The sequence below is a fragment of the Nycticebus coucang genome, chromosome 17 (genome assembly GCF_027406575.1).
Source record: "Nycticebus coucang isolate mNycCou1 chromosome 17, mNycCou1.pri, whole genome shotgun sequence".
Classification (NCBI taxonomy): domain Eukaryota; kingdom Metazoa; phylum Chordata; class Mammalia; order Primates; family Lorisidae; genus Nycticebus; species Nycticebus coucang.
This window is the reverse complement of record NC_069796.1, coordinates 4,277,401-4,293,981: the sequence shown is the minus strand read 5'-3', so window position 1 is coordinate 4,293,981 and position 16,581 is coordinate 4,277,401. Positions and strand designations below refer to the sequence as shown.

At 37.4% G+C, this 16,581-nt stretch overlaps 1 protein-coding gene across 4 annotated transcripts in view; it reads left to right on the top strand.

Moving 5' to 3' along the window:
* NUDT12 (nudix hydrolase 12) overlaps positions 1-16,581 on the top strand; it is a 52,485-nt gene that overhangs the window by 13,844 nt on the left and 22,060 nt on the right. The window contains exons 4-7 of one of the 4 annotated variants that reach the window (XM_053567089.1): positions 946-1,113; positions 2,566-2,679; positions 5,305-5,504; positions 9,043-12,071. In XM_053567089.1, coding sequence (XP_053423064.1) covers positions 946-1,113; positions 2,566-2,679; positions 5,305-5,504; positions 9,043-9,060 — 500 coding nt within the window. In that variant the 3' untranslated portion in view covers positions 9,061-12,071. Of the gene's footprint in view, positions 1-945; positions 1,114-2,565; positions 2,680-5,304; positions 5,505-6,812; positions 12,072-16,581 lie in introns of those variants that run through there. The other 3 variants (XM_053567088.1, XM_053567090.1, XM_053567087.1) reach the window with 3 other exon arrangements.

Genomic DNA, 16,581 nt, shown 5'->3' with positions numbered 1-16,581 from the left:
TGTTTTTATATATGTTTTATTTATTCATTTTTCTTAGTTTAAACATTGTTATAAATGTCTGTTATTATTTTATTTACTTCAAAAATTCATAAGCCAAATACTGTATTTTAGGGAGTGCAAGTGTCTCAAGCATTTAAAATGTAACATTTTGAGCTTATTGCCTCAATTGCAATATTTCTGGTCAGGCCGTACATGTATTAATTCTTTTTTTAGTACCAGGGTTAAAGATATAACTAAAGTGTATATATTCTACAGAATTTATTCTAATAGGCATAATTTTGGTAAACATAGTCATGAGTGTTGTAAATGCAGTATGTTTTATACCACCTTCAGTCTCCAGTTGAAAACTGGGTATGTGTCACAGTGGCCTGGACCCCCTGTAGTTTCATCCCCAAGGAATAGAGATAGCTTCCTACAGTTTTCTTGTAGTAGTTCCTTTAGAGTACAAGTCTGAGTTAGGAAATGCCCTTGTAGTATATTTTTATAAAATAACTATTATAAAGTTGCAGTCTGAGTTAGGAAATGCCCTTGTAGCATATTTTTATAAAATAACTATTATAAAGTTGCTATTTGTAAATTCACCATACATTAGAATCATGTATACTCAAAGGTTAAAAATCACCCATAGTAAAAGCCTGGTTTAATGACGGTGTTTAAGATAAATGTTTGTACATCTATCACATAAGAAAGTTACATTTTATTCAAATTAAGTTTTAATCTAATTTTTATTTTTCATCTAGAAAATTAAATCTTTCACTTTAAAACAAAAATACACAACATAAAAATAGAAATACTAAAACCCCTAATCACATGACTATTCAGGAAACAGTGTATGTCTTTATTATAGTTTGAGAACAGCTTACCTAAATATATGTTTGTATGTGTATATATGTAATTTTTTAAGAATTTGTGACAAAATTAAAACTTTCTGTGCTACTTTTAAAGGAGTTGTAGCTCAAGCAAGATCAGTTCTTGCCTGGCACAGTCGATACAAGTTTTGTCCAACCTGTGGAAGTGCAACTAAAATTGAGGAAGGTGGTTATAAAAGAGTGTGCTTGAAGGAGACCTGTCCTAGTCTCCACGGAGTTCATAATACATCGTACCCAAGAGTTGGTAAGTCTCTTCTCTACCGTGAAATCTCAGCCACCAGAATCTTAGGAAATAAGACCTTGTGGAAAGACAAGTTTTTAAGGAGTTAAACATGTTACATCAGGGCAGAAGGAAGTAATCTCTTACAACCAGACACGAGTCTTGTCTCTGCAGGAGATAGACTAAGCTTCTATTATCAAACCACACAGTGACTGCACAGTCTAAATTATTTTGTCTGTTATCATATATCTGATTTTTTAAAACAGATCCAGTAGTAAAAAAGTAAGAAAGGTATGTTTAAGTATTAAGATTATAAATGTTGGGTGGTGCCTGTGGCTCGGTGAGTAGGGCGCCAGCCCCATATGCTGAGGATGGCGAGTTCAAACCCAGCCCCGGCCAAACTGCAACAACAAAAAAAAAATAGCCGGGCGTTGTGGCGGGCGCCTGTAGTCCCAGCTGCTCAGGAGGCTGAGGCAGGAGAATCGCGTAAGCCCAAGAGTTAGAGGTTGCTGTGAGCCCCGTGACGCCACGGCACTCTACCCGAGGACGGTACAGTGAGACTCTGTCTCTACAAAAAAAAAAAAAAAAAAAGATTGTAAACGTTAAAGTGTTACATATTTTCATAATTTTTAAGTAAAAGACACTGTATAGCATTAGCCATTTCTTAACTTTGGATATTAATCAACATGAATTTGACATGTTGAGATACATGATTTCACAAAGCCACCAATTTGCTGCACTTGGTGGAGAGGTTAAAAGAAGCCCAATGATTTAGTACCTGCGGAGGCGTCACCACACTGCTTGGCCCAGGCTGCGCCCCTCCCTGGGCTCTGGCCGCAGAGGCGGCTGCTGGAGGTCTGTCTGGGACTCTGATAACCACACTCTCAAACTGTGTGGAAGAAGACCAGACAGACGGGGCAGCATCCGAGGAGGCTCTGCACAGTCACATGCATGGCTTGCTGACATCTGTTTTGTTGCTCAAGAGCCTTTTTATTTAATTCCTACTCCTGTCATGAGCTAGTGAGAAGAATTTGCTGGATTAGTTACTTCTAGGGAGATGAACTGTTATTGAACTTATTCTTTAATGATTTAAACCTAATCATAGAGCTGTATTAGCTTTAAAACCATTTTGTTCAGGATTGGGATGAGAGGAAGAGGGAAAGTCACTATACTTAGGATAAAATTCTAATTTTCCTCATATCCATACATTACCAACTCAGAATATTTTTCTCATTGAAGCATCAGAATCTGCCTTACATACCATAAGGGGAGAATACATGTTGCTGTTAAGATTGGGAGAAGAGGGACAGAACTGGTCTCTGACCGTCTGACACTGTTCTCACAGCACCAAGGCAGGAGGAAGCAGCCTCTCGTAACCAGACAGAGGCTTGTCTCCACACGAGATGCCCCCTACGTTGTCTAACCAGGCAGCCACTCTGCACAGTCTGTTTATATCTGATTTTTTTTTTTTAACAGATCCAGTAGTAATCATGCAAGTTATTCATCCAGATGGGACCAAGTGTCTTTTAGGCAGACAGAAAAGATTTCCCCCAGGCATGTTTACCTGCCTTGCTGGATTTATTGAACCTGGTAAGCCTTTTCTTAATAATTTTTATAATAATTTTAATTTACCTTATAATTTAAAAATAATTTTAGATAGCATTTGTAAATCATTTGATAAGTTATGTTATAAAACTGGGTTATTTTTAAATATTTTAAACATGATATAATTTTAACAAAATAATTTAAACATGATATAATGCATGTTTTTACTAGTGATTTTGTCTGTTGTATTAAAAATTCAGGATTTTCTCTTTCCTACATCGCTCTTGACCAAGGTATCTGGATATTTTATGCCTCACTTCCTGCTGCACTAGACTCCTTTGTCACCTTTTCCAAGGAGCCTCACCCGATGGCCCCAGTGCAGTGGCTGGCCCCTCCCTGCATTCACAGTCCCAGTCATTGGCCCCTCCTTCACCACCTATGAGCTTCATAAGGGCAGGGACTTTATTTTATTCACTGCTGTATCCGGAACACTTACAGCAGATGGCCTCACACGTAACAGGAGTTCAAAAAATATTTGTAGAATAAATGAATGAATATATCTAATTAATAAATATTTAATTTCAACTTCCAATTTTAATCTACAGTGCTAGATAATAATAATGGTAAACACACTAGATCTGACAAGTAAGTTGGAAAACTCATCCTAGAAAATGTGCTACATACCTCGTTGCTGAATATCACTGTAGTCACCTTGGAAGTCTCCCCTTGGTCATCTGGTGACCATAGTGATATTTAGCAGTGGGGTATGCAGCACTTTTCCTACGAAGAGTTTGCCAGCTTGTCAGACCTGTACGATGGATGTCAGCTCTGATGGCTATTCCAGGAAGAGAGTTCCAAAATTGCTTTGAAGTGTGGACTAGGTGCTGGCGTTGGTGCATAGCTTCCCAAGGGGAATTCTTTGAAGGTGACCATAGTGACATTCAGCAGTGAGGTGTGTGTAGCACTGTCTCTGGGATGAATTCACGAACATAATTATCAGACCACTAAGTAGTGTCAGGCCCTGCTCTGGAGGCTTTGTGTATATTCAGCCATGTGATTCTCATGCAGCCTTATAGAGTAAGTGCTCTCACGGTGATTTTACTGATAGGCACACCAGGGCACAGGGACTGAATGACTTGCCTGATAGGGGACAGCTAGTAGGTTAGAGGGGAGAGTGAGACGTGGGTGGTTTGGCTTCTGAGTCTTTGCTCCTGATCACTGTGCTGTCTCTCATAGTTCTTGGTCATTTTTTAGTGTTATATTTACGAATATTCCACTATTTATTTATCCTTCATGCTGATGGACATTTAGTTTATCTTAAGGTGCTTACTGTTATAAACAATACTGCAGTTACTATTTTTAAACCATTACTTGTGCACATTTGCAAGACTTACATAGGATCTTTGCATAGAGCAGAACTGACAGCTGGTACGATATGAGCGTCTTAACCTTTTCTAAATATTCCCAAGTTGTTTTTTGCAGTGTTTCTGCCAATTTAAACTTTCTTCAGGAGTACAAATTCCACAGCTTCATCAAATTAGAATTTTCAGACTTTAATTTGTCATCCTGAAGGTGAATGAAGTCGTCTGTCACTGTGGTCCCTGCTGACAGAACATCTTTTTTTCAGATAGTTACTAAGAATTCAGTTTTCCTTTCTGAATTTTAGATGTTCATATCATCTACCTACTTTTGTTTTATTTATGTTTTTGTTAACTGATTTTAAGAGATTTTAAATATGTATTACATATTAATGACTTGTTAGTCATGGTCTTGCAAACATCTTATGCTCATCTTTGACTATCTTTGTACTATATAGTTTCTTTTGATGGATATAAGTTCTTAATTTTCACATAGGAAATTTATCAATCTGTTGGAAGTAGAAAGCTATATTTTAAAATATATTTTGCTAACTACTTCTATATATAGCAGAAGGCTTCTAAACTTCCAGATAAATTTTAAAAACTGTTTCCCTTATTCTAGATCTCAATTCCAACAAATTAGAAATATAAAGTACATTTATAGATATTATTTAATTTTATTGTAGCTGAGCAACAGTCATCTTGAGGAAAACAGTTACTTAGAGAAAATATTGAGTTTTCATCCTACCTGGCTTTTTGTCTTTTAGCAACCTAAAAAGAGTTACCTGCAACTCTCATAATAGTTTTAAGATTTTAATGAGAAAGAGCTAGCTGTTTATAAAAATTATTTAATGATAATTTATAACTGTTTAGTGATAGTATATAAATGAGATAATATATAAAATATGTGCATAGTATTTAGCCAACAGGAAGTACTGGATAGTTAAAGATGTTATGATTATTGTAGTTAAAATGTAAGTGACAAATTTGGACCTTTAAGAATCAGAAATTTTTCTGTTGCCCTTTTGATATTCTGTATGAAATCATATACTTAAAAAATAATGTTTTCTGTTGCCCTTTTGATATTCTGTATGAAATCATACACTTAAAAAATAATGTTTTCTTTAGTTACAGTCTCATTTTAGGCTTCTGCTTTCTGATCCTTTGACTTGGGTTTCTGTCCAAAGTGATTTCTGTGTTTGTACGGGTCAGACTGCAGAATGCCCAGGGCGTGTTCATCCTGAACCTTTCAGACTGCAGAATGCCCAGGGCGTGTTCAGCAGCAGCTTGTTCTTTTGCCTCATTTGATCAGGGGAGACAATCGAAGATGCTGTTCGGAGAGAAGTAGAGGAGGAGAGTGGCGTCAGGGTCGGCCACGTTCAGTACGTCTCCTGTCAGCCCTGGCCCATGCCTTCCTCCTTAATGATTGGCTGCTTGGCCATGGCAGTGTCTACAGAAATTAAAGTTGACAAAAACGAAATAGAGGACGCCCGCTGGTTCACCAGAGAACAGGTAGAGTTCAATTTAATTTCCTTCCTTTATTGATTGTTCCTGATTGTATTGGTTTGGCCACACAGCAGAGACGCATGTTGTCAGCAGGTTGAATGAATGGCTCTGGCCTTCTCATTATACATGGATTACAATATAACTGGGGATTCCGTGCAGGAAGACTGTGTTTTCAGTAATGTGTCCTATAAAAACTCCCTCTTCTGGTAATGGTGATTCTGTGCCATTTTGAATTTCAGATACCACTCCTTCAGGTCAGTGATAATACTTATTGATGTGTATAAAGTGTTGGACTAATGTGTGTAAACAGTAGTTTAAGAATGGAGACAGGAATATATTACTTTTAAACAGTTTATATTTTAATTTATGACATTAAGACAAATAGTTCTGTAATCAGTAAAAATGCTTAAAATTTTTGAAAAGTTTTTATTCATTTTAAAATGTACTTTATAAAGTGTACATTTATTTATAAATGTATTTTATAAATAAAATGTACTTTATTAAATGTATGATAAAGATAATAGAAATTTTTTAATTTTTTTTTTTTTTTTAGAGACAGAGTCTCACTTTATTGCCCTCAGCAGAGGGCCGTAGCATCACAGCTCACAGCAACCTCCAACTCCTGGGCTTAGGCGATTCTCTTGCCTCAGCCTCCCAAGTAGCTGGGACTACAGGCTCCCCCCAGAATATCCGGCTATTTTTTTGTTGCAGTTTGGCCGGGGCAGGGCTTGAACCCGCCACCCTCGGTATATGGGGCCGGCGCCTTACTGACTGAGCCATAGGCGCTGCCTGAATTTTTTTAATTTTTTTTACAAGAAACTTTAAATGCCATCCCTAAATAATAAGGGAAAGATAAATCATTAATCAGTGTTCTGGGTGACCTAAAGCTTTTTGTATGGAAAGCAGATGGATATACTACAGTAGCAAAGACCTCAAATCCTTTCTGACTTTGCCTACAAAAATTTTATTTTATTTTATGCTAAACCCCAAAAGGTAGAAACTAGATTATTGTTTTAGGATTTTATAAAAGAGAACTTGTCCCAAAAGTTGGCTTTACTTTGAAATTAGATGTACAGCATATATTTTGCTTTTCATAGCCTCAGTTTCATGAGAGAATATGCATTTCTGGAAGATCTTAAAAAACTGTATCACTAAGTGAAGCAATTAAAATGCCGTCCTGAATTTTGCATTTTGAATCTGCATATTGTCACCTTCCGCTGTTGTTATTCACTGTAGCAGTCACCACATTTAGCCGAGCTGTGAAGCACAGGACGCATGGCTTTGGAACCTAATGTTTTTGCTGGTGTGTTTTAGGTGGTGGATGTTCTGAGCAAAGGGAAGCAGCAGGCATTCTTTGTGCCACCGAGCCGAGCTATCGCACATCAGTTAATCAAACACTGGATCAGGATCAACCCCAATCTCTAAGTCAAAGAATCTAGGCTGTGTTTGCTTATTATTTGGTTTCTGATACCACCTCCTGATCGCTCCTCACGTGGGATCAGGAGTATCCAGTGCTCTTCAGAATGTTGCACATAAAATGCCATGTTGGACTTTCAGGATATTTTCAAAGTGAACTTTCCATCTTAATTACAGAATTTATGTTTTTATAAATTATAATATTGCCTTAGATTAAAATCTGTGTCAAGCTTCTCTGAACAGATGTGGTTTGCACTTCAAAATTTTATTTCTAAAAACCACTTTCCTGATAAGAAACATTATTTTGTAAAGAATTATGTTCTAGAAACATGAATCAGCTTAAATTCCAGTGCCTCTTACAAGCATTAAACTGATTGTTAATGTTCCTTATTTGAGAAGTGAAACAAATTAATTTTGACGAATTTTGAGCTTGCGTTGATTCTTTGTCCTTTCATTACCATAAAGGTCCTTTAAGTTCTTACTATCTGAATTTCGCTTACCTCCCAGTTCAGTGCCACTTACTTTTCTTCCTGGTTCTCTTGTTCTAGAAGTGGTGGGGTTACAATGTTGCTACTAGTCTAATTTGATCGGTGTTTTCTGTCTTAACAATTAACTCTACAAGGAGTGATCTCCATGCCACACCCTCATGGAAGGATAGCTTAAGTGAGAGCACACGTAGAGTCTAGGACCTCCTTTTTAAACCTCAAATTAAGTAATATGTCTACTTACGTGTATTATACTTATACCCAAAGCTTTTGTTAAGACAAATCAAGATTTCTGTTTTTTCACTGAAATTAAATATATTTGAAAATAATTATTCCCAATGATCAGATATAATCCCATGTAGATTTACATATTTAATTAAAAACACTTTGTTTTACTTTGTGATGAGAGGCGTATCTTTGTCAGCAAAAGAGTGAATCATCACCACCAACGATATTTAGTAGACCGTATGTCCTGGATCTAGCCTTATTTCTCCATATTCTAAGAAGCCCTCATAAAACAAGTACATTTTACAACTGAATCAGTAAGATTATAGAAAAAGTAAATTTTAGTTGTTCACAATTTTCCAATATAGAAACTCATATTTTACAAGGCTATTTTAAAATTGCTTTAAAGGGTAGTTTATAAAAGAAAAATGCAAAAACATTGTGTAATTTGACTCTTTGCTATTCTGTGCTAAAACTGGAAGAGACTTTAAAGATAACATAGGGAATTAACTGTCTTTACACATAATAAAGAGGGAATCCTGAGAGTGACAGGTGAAAGTTATACAACTCACGAATTACAGCAGTCTGTACTGGCCAGGACGCTCCTTGTCTAAGAAATAGAGGCTATTGGGCGGCGCCTGTGGCTCAGTGAGCAGGGCGCCGGCCCCATATGCTGAGGGTGGCGGGTTCAAACCCAGCCCGGGCAAACTGCAACAAAAAAAAAAAAAAAAAAAAAAAATAGCCGGGCGTTGTGGCGGGCGCCTGTAGTCCCAGCTACTCGGGAGACTGAGGCAGGAGAATCGCCTAAGCCCAGGACTTGGAGGTTGCTGTGAGCCGTGTGAGGCCACGGCACTCTACCGAGGGCAATAAAGTGAGACTCTGTCTCTACAAAAAAAAAAAAAGAAATAGAGGCTATTACTAAAAATATATGTAGAATAAGTTAGAGGAAAGGGTCATAGAATAAATTTATCTTGCCAAATATTGTTAATTAAATTTTAGATACTTAAAATATATTTAGCTTAAATCAGATAACTTTCTCAGTTAAAACTTAATTTTACTAATGAACAATGATTTTCTTAGTAATTAATGAAGGCTTTTTGATATCAGGACTTTAAGACTTACACAGGACACTTAGATACATAATAAAATTTGAATTACATAAGTATACGGAAAATGTTGTGCGTTGGTTATTATGTGATGTGACAACATGAGGTTCCATTTACCTCCGGTGTACTTTTAGTATTTATAGATTGTAAGAGTACAAAGTAACATTCCAAGTTTTCCTAATACTAAGATAGGAAAAGTAAAATATGAAGTGTCAGCAAATATAAATTTAATTTCAGATATTTAATCCCTTACTTGGGGAAATTCAGCATCTAAGTAAATTGTTGTTTTAATAATTATTCTTAAATTTCTAGCCTCCAAGCGGTGAATGACTACCTGTAATAGAAGGAGTAGCCTGTTCAAAACACAGGAGGGCTGTGCCGTGAATGTATTCTACTGTAAATTAAAGTAATATGTTAAAATTCATATCTGTTTTGTTTTGTGGGTTGTGTTTTTTTTTAATGTTTTAATGAATTTCTTCTGAAAAATGGAAAAAGCCAGATTTCAGTCATTATCTCCTGTTTAGAATTGATGATGTATCTTCTTAAAGTACAAAAGTCTTTTTAAAAGTTTCCATATTTGAAAAACTTTAAGTTTATTATTTAAATCTTAATTATTATAGTTTAAGGTCAAATGCATGGTATACACACACACACACAGACTTACACACTTATACACACATGTAGAGGGTCCACTTTTTATGTTCAGGTATAAAGTTATATCTAGTATTGTGTGTGTGGTTTTACTTGTCTAATATTACTTATCTTTGCATTTTGAAATGTTCACTTGTTTACTGTTCATGAAGAATTAGAAATCTACATATTTCATTTAGTTGGAAAGATGAGTAAGTCTTTTAAAGATGCAGTTAGGAGGATTCAGGTGAGGACAGAGGGGAGACCAAGGGGTGCAGAGAGAAAGTGTAAGTGTGTTAAAAAGCCAAACAAACTGGATTGAATCGCATGTAGCAGATGACAGTAGGTACCTGGCCCTGAAACTGTCTTGTTAATGTGAAAACAGCAAAATATTGAGTTCTATAAAACAAATCCATTAATTATTTAGAATGAAATGTCCACAATGCAAATCTTATTAGAGACAAGTACCAGTTATTACGTCTTAATATGGACGTGTGTGTGCTTGCCCAAAATAGGGTGGGTGTTGGTGGGTGTTGAATGAAATTTGTTTTCTGAAAAAAAAAAAAGAAAAGAAAAGAAATTTGTTTTCTGAGCTTAAAAGGAGCAGTTTTCTCTACCAGAAAAAAAAAAAAAATGTGTAGGATGAAGTAAATTCCATGTGCAAAATTGACAATTTCTGTCTTCAAGGGGAAAAAATCAAGGTTTTGAGGTGAATCGTGTGCCTGCAGGTGGGAACGGGGGGCCAGGGAGTTGACGTTTTGTGCAGATGAGGTGGGTGCCCCATATGGGGCCAGGTGCACAGGAGCCCTGACACCCTGGAGCAGACGAGAAGCTGTGTTTGAGGACGCAGGAATAATCATATTGCCAAGTGCCTGCATAGTCAAAGTGTCACTGATGAGGAATTAGAGGAGTTACTTAAGAAAATAACCTAAATACTGAAAGTGATGTATTTTTTCCTACACTGCCCTTTGTTCACATTCTTCTCAGGACACTCATGGTGGAAATCAAACAGCTTGTGTCATAGCCAGTAGATTTTCAAATTAAGTTTATTTGCCCAACATATAATAGAAATGGCTAAAAAGAAGGTCATTCAGGTAATAAAGATTATATAGGGGAAATGGATAATAAGCAGCCTGAATTCTTTTCCTTCTTTGGGAGAAATTGTTCTAGTATCATGTGAACATTTGGACACAATCGGGTAACCAGCAAATTCCTCATCCTGCTTTTACTGAACAATATCCACATACAATTGTTCTCATTGGTGGAAGGAACACTTTATTCCTTCAAGAATATTTTATTTTTCCTTTATTGCTAAACAGACAAAGTCATACACCAAACAGTAAGTATTTCTCCTTTTCACAGCTCCCATTGTAAAGATGCTTTCCAAAATAGTGGAGTTGCTGAGAAATCTTACAACATATTTCAAGTTAGGAAAAAAAGCCTTTCTGCTAATGAAAATACTGTATTTTTCTTTCTAATGAGAAGTCTGATAAGAGACAGACAAACTGCGGCATAAAGAATGAAAAGTATGTCCTGAGTGTCCATTGCTGGGGTCATCAGACCTATTCCGAGCCAGCTTCTTTTCTCGTCTGTGAAGGATTAAGAGCATTCTTCAAACCGCTGCACTTGGGAAGTTGTTTCATTTTTAGTAATGTAGAAGTTCCACCAGGAGTAGAAATTGAAAACAAAACTCTTACCTGTTTCAGAACAGAGCAAGTGGGCAAGGGATCCAGGCTGAGGTTTATTTTTCTTTACCTTTTATCCTGTCCATTGCACACCAGCCTGAAATTGTAGTCCGCTGGGCCATGTGATGTTCTAGAACGCCTCAGTGGAGCACCTGATAAATATTTATCCCTGCCCACAGGTGGCAGTGAGCTGAAGTCCTCTCCATCAAAAGGGGTGAAAACTAAAATGACATTTAGCCAACAGCTTTGCAGCTAAGAGCTACTGGGCTTTTTTCCTAGGTTTACTTGGTGTTATGGAACATAATTTGGAACTGCAAAGAAAAGTTCCCCCACAATGTGTGCACAGTCAACTTCAGGCACTTTGTTGGTCCTGAGCCCCGTCATTCCCTCTGTCCGCATTGTAACCGGGCTTCTCGGGGAGTGTATCCGTGGGGGGAAGCCAGTGGGGACTCCATGTGTTCTGGGATGACAGGAGAAAGATACGTATCTGTGTGGACCACAAAGCTTTCCTGGCTGTAGAAATATCTATCATTATTATTTCGGAAAAATGCCCTTAATTCATTTTGTACAAATGACTACCTTTTATCATACCAGTCTTTGCCTTTAGTTCCCTACCACGTCATACATCCTCATGAATAATAAGCACATTTTTATTGTTATGATGATAAATTGTTTACATAAATTGGTTTGTTTTACACAGTAAGTCTGTACACTTTCCTTGATCACTGTATCTAGCATCAGTACTATCAATTCAATTCTTCAGACTTCTGGACTTCAAATAATAAAATATTTTTTTATTCTGTCCAATATATTTCAGAGAATAACTTCTGAATTCCTATTTACAACTACCCTGTTTCCCCGAAAATAAGACAGTGTCTTATTTTAAGGTGTGCTCCCAAAGATGCGCTAGGTCTTATTTTCAGGGGACGTCTTAGCTTTCCTGTAAGTAGGTCTTATTTTCGGAGGATGTCTTATTTTGGGGGAAACGGGTTAGATTCTAAGGAAGCGTAATTCTCTAGTCAGCTTATTCTCATAATGCTTACAAATACACAGGACTTCATATAGAGAATTTTGGCAATTATCATTTTATTAAACAAATATGAAATGCATATTGATATGTCATTATCCTATTTTACATTTGGCTAAGGGGGTAACTTTTCAAAGTGACATTGTTAATAAACAGGTAAACTGATGCTTGAACCAAATATTTGACTCCAGATCCTTTCATCCTGTCACCAGACGTATCTTTTTTTTTTTTTTTTTTGAGACAGAGTCTCACTGTGTCACCCTTGGTAGAGTGAGGGTGTCACAGCTCACAGCAGCCTCAAACTCCTGGGCTTAAGTGATTGTCTGGCCTCAGCCTCCCAAGTAGCTGGGACTATAGGCGCCCACCACAGTGCCCAGCTATTTTTTTTCTTGTTGTTGTTGTCATTATTTACCAGGCCTGGGCTGGGTTCGAACCCTCCAGCCCCAGTTTATGTGGCCGGCACTCTAACCACTGAGCTACTGGTGCCGAGCCTTAACAGAGGTATTTGAAAGAATTTTCTGAAAAATGCTGCATTGTCAGCATTATTTGGGTTCTAAAATTTGGGTCATTTTTCATGTTGGGCCTTTAGCTCTTGTTACTGGACACATTTCTGCACTAATGATTTGGTTCCCAAACTTCTATCTCCGACTGTCTATCACACTTACCTACTTAGATCCCAGAGCCTCCCCAGACGACGTGGTTAAATCAAAACAGCTTTCTTCCTGAGCACGTTCCTGCCTCTATCTCCGTGGGGCCATCGCCTTGCCCAACATGGAGGTTTGGGCGTTGTCCTTAATTTGTCTACTTTATCCTTTACCCCACTCCATCCTACGGTGACAAAGTCTTGGAACCCTGTCCCCCTTAATACCGCTTGCGTCCAATGTCGCCCCTTCCTTCTCCTCGTCCTCCCCCTCCTTTCAGTGTTCCCCCTACTTCAAACCACTTACCTGCTCTCTACATCAGCTTCCTAGGTTGGTCTCCCCACTTCTAGTTTTACTCCCAATCCTTCAGCGAAGCTTACTGAGGAACAATCCTCTCTCCTCTTTACCTTTCTTAAACTCGTCATGACCCCAACCCCAACCCCCACCTGCCACTTTGGACGAAGGAAAAGTCCAATTTCTTTAGCCTAGTCCTTTACCTCTCCAGTTTCACCTCCCATCGCATTTCTTTACCCCTGTTCATAGAGTACTTGATGTTCTTGTGAAGAGCCATAGACCGTCTTCCTTAACTGTCAGTAATGAATTAATAGCATTCATTAAGTACCATATAAATAATTATGACCAATATCATATGCTAAGAGTATAAGTAGAAATGTTGCATTTATTCAACTATTCTAAACTTTGTCCAAAACATTATTTTCGTTCATATATTTCATGAGATTTAAAAAATTCTAAATAAGACCTGTAATACTTATCCCAGTTTTAAAATGAGTTCATTGAATCTAAGAGAAGTCAAATAACTTCCCCAAGGTCAACATAGGATATTGAAATAGGACTGAAATTTAAATCTTACCAAAGTTCATAACCTCCACGTCCCATGTGGCATACTGTTCCTGCCCTCTGCATTACCTACTAACCACCCTAACCCATGTGAATAGCCAAGCCAGACCACAGGTTTCCATTTTTGTGTTGGTTTCTGGCACGTCAGGTGCACCAGGCGAGCATCACACCTGTGTTTCATATATATCCCGAGAGTCCCTCAGCCACAGAAGCATACAGCGGAGCATTGCCGCTTACTGGGGGATATTTGAACACAACAGACTGTCAGGAGTGGTTAAGACAGATAATAATAGACTGCATAGTAGATCATTCCTGACTCTGCATAAGATTAAATATGCTAATCAGATTTTGGATTTAGAGAACCCAGATAAACCCAGAGTAGAAAAAATAAGGTACTCAAACCTTTACTTCATTTTCCTGCCTTTCAAAATACACACTGCATTTTATCCATGTCCCCTTTGGAGCTGTGCAGTTCATGAAGGCTTCACCCAGGTGAGGAGATTGTATGTTTTATTTTTTTTTTCCTTTTTGAATGAAGTATTTTCTATTTTAATCCTTGCTATCCTAAATTAGTTTGCTGGGCAAAGGATAATAGCAAATGGGAAATTATTTGAATGTTATATATGAAGGCAATTGAACAACCTATCTCTTCCCAGTCACAAAATATTTAACATCTGTAACTTAACTCTGTTACAACAGAGAGAATGGATATAGCCAAAAAAAATTCTAAGTAATCAATGTGTTTAGGCCTTTTTTGTTTATGCTAAGAAAAACATCATGTGCACATTTGAATAGGCACCATCCATATCCTAACGTGGTTATTTCAAATAAATTGTGCATTTGGAAAACAAGGGAAATGCAGTTGAGCAGCTAGGCTTCTACGCATAATTGAAACTCACTCTGAATGAGAGGAGAGCCGGTCCCTTTCACAGCAGCAGAATCGTTTTGAATTCCTACATTCTGCTTGGTTTTAACTGCAGCATTAGATTGACCAATCACCAGAATGATTTTCTCATCTGGTTAAGTGAGTAGAATTTTTCTTCATTAATTTTACCTTAATTTTACTTAAATAAATGTTTAAATTGACCTTTTTGAAATACATAATTACACCAAACATGGTTACTTGATGTGAAGAAAGGAGACTTTAAGGATATCAAAGTATTTTCTACCATAACAATTGCCATTATTCTGTGTTTTAGACCAACTTCATAAGCAAAATGTTTTGACCATACCTTTTGTGTAAATAATTCTACATCAAACTTTGCAAAATAACCTATTTACAATCTTTCTGCCATTAGATCCTTAAATAGTTTTCCCAAGATTTCCATAGCAACTTATACTTACTATCGAAGATTCCTTACACCATGAAGGATCCAGCCTTCTTACCTTCCTCATGATCACTCAGAATTTAAATATTAGGTAGTTTTTAATCTGCTTTTACTCTCTCAGAATTAAAACTTTAACTGATTTATTCTAGTGTCAGATTGCAATAATGTTGAATAATTATCCTGAAATCCTTTATTTGGAAAGTAAACTGAAAAGGAAATCTGTTATCTACGTTTGTTTTAAGATAGTCCCTTAATTGCTAGCAATTGAGCAATTGACCTTTTTTTTTGGAGACAGAGTCTGGCTTTGTAACACTCAGTAGAGTGCTGTGGCTTCATAGCTCACAGCAATTTCAAATTCTTGGGCTCAGGTGATCCTCTTGCCTCAGCCTTTTGAGTAGCTGGGACTACAGGCACCAGCCACAACACCCAGCTATTTTTAGAGACGAGGTCTCCCTCTGGCTCAGGCTGGTCTGGAACTCCTGAGCTCAGGAAATCCACCCGCCTGAGCCTCCCAGAGTGCTGAGATTGCAGGCCCAACCAAGCCCGGCCTATTGACCTTCTCTTTTAATTAAATGTGAAGTCACTTGACATCTTAAAGTTGTAGTAATCCTGTGGTGAAATCATAATTAGGATGCACATAGGATCATATGGACTGGTGTCTTCTCTGCAGGGGAAACCATACATTGATCAATTTTCAAATCTTTAAAATAACACAGCAAGAATTTAACCAGAATGAATCAGATTCTGGACTTTTTCATCAGATGTGATGCCTCTTCCATAGATTGGTTTAAACCATTCACATTAATTGAAAATATTGATAAGCCTTTCAAGAGTCCGGTGGACATTTTTAATCCTTTTGTGACTGTGGAAGTTGGAATTTGATCAAAATTTTCTGGATGAGTTTACTTTTGTGGTGGAGGATTACGCTGGTCTTTATGGAGGATAGGTTTGAGAATATCCTGGAGAGCTGGTTTAGTTATGGCAAATTTCTTCAACATGTGAATGTCATTGAAGTATTTAATTTCTCCATCGTAAATGAAGCTCAGTTTAGCTGGGTACAGGATCCTGGGTTGAAAGTTATTTTGTTTTAGGAGATTAAAAGTCGATATCCATCCTCTTCTAGGTTGAAAGATTTCAGCAGAGACATCTGCAGTTATTCTAATATTCTTCCCCTTGTTGGTGATGGTTTTCTTTCATCTGGCTGCTTTCAGAATTTTCTCCTTCATATTAACTTTAGTGAAATTGATTATGATGTGTCTGGGGGATGTCTTATTTGGGTTGAATCGTGCTAGAGTTCCGAAACAGTCTGCTATCTGAATTTCAGAATCTCTTGGCATGTCTGGAAAGTTCTCCTTCATAATCTCATGGAGAAGAGACTCTGTGCTTTGTGAAGCCACTTCGTCACTTTCGGGGATCCCTATAAGATGAATATTGGTTTTCTTTGAATTATCCCAGAGCTCTCTGAGAGAGTGATCTGTTTTTGCCCTCCATTTCTCTTCCACTTTGAGAGTTTGGGAGCGTTCGAAAGCTTTGTCTTCAATGTTAGAAATCCTTTCTTCTGCTTGCTCCATTCTGTTACTGAGGGATTCTACTGTATTTCTCAGATCTTTGAGGGCTGCAACTTCTTGTTTCAGTGTGTCAAAATCTTTGGTCATTTGCTCTTTGAATTCATTGAATTCTTG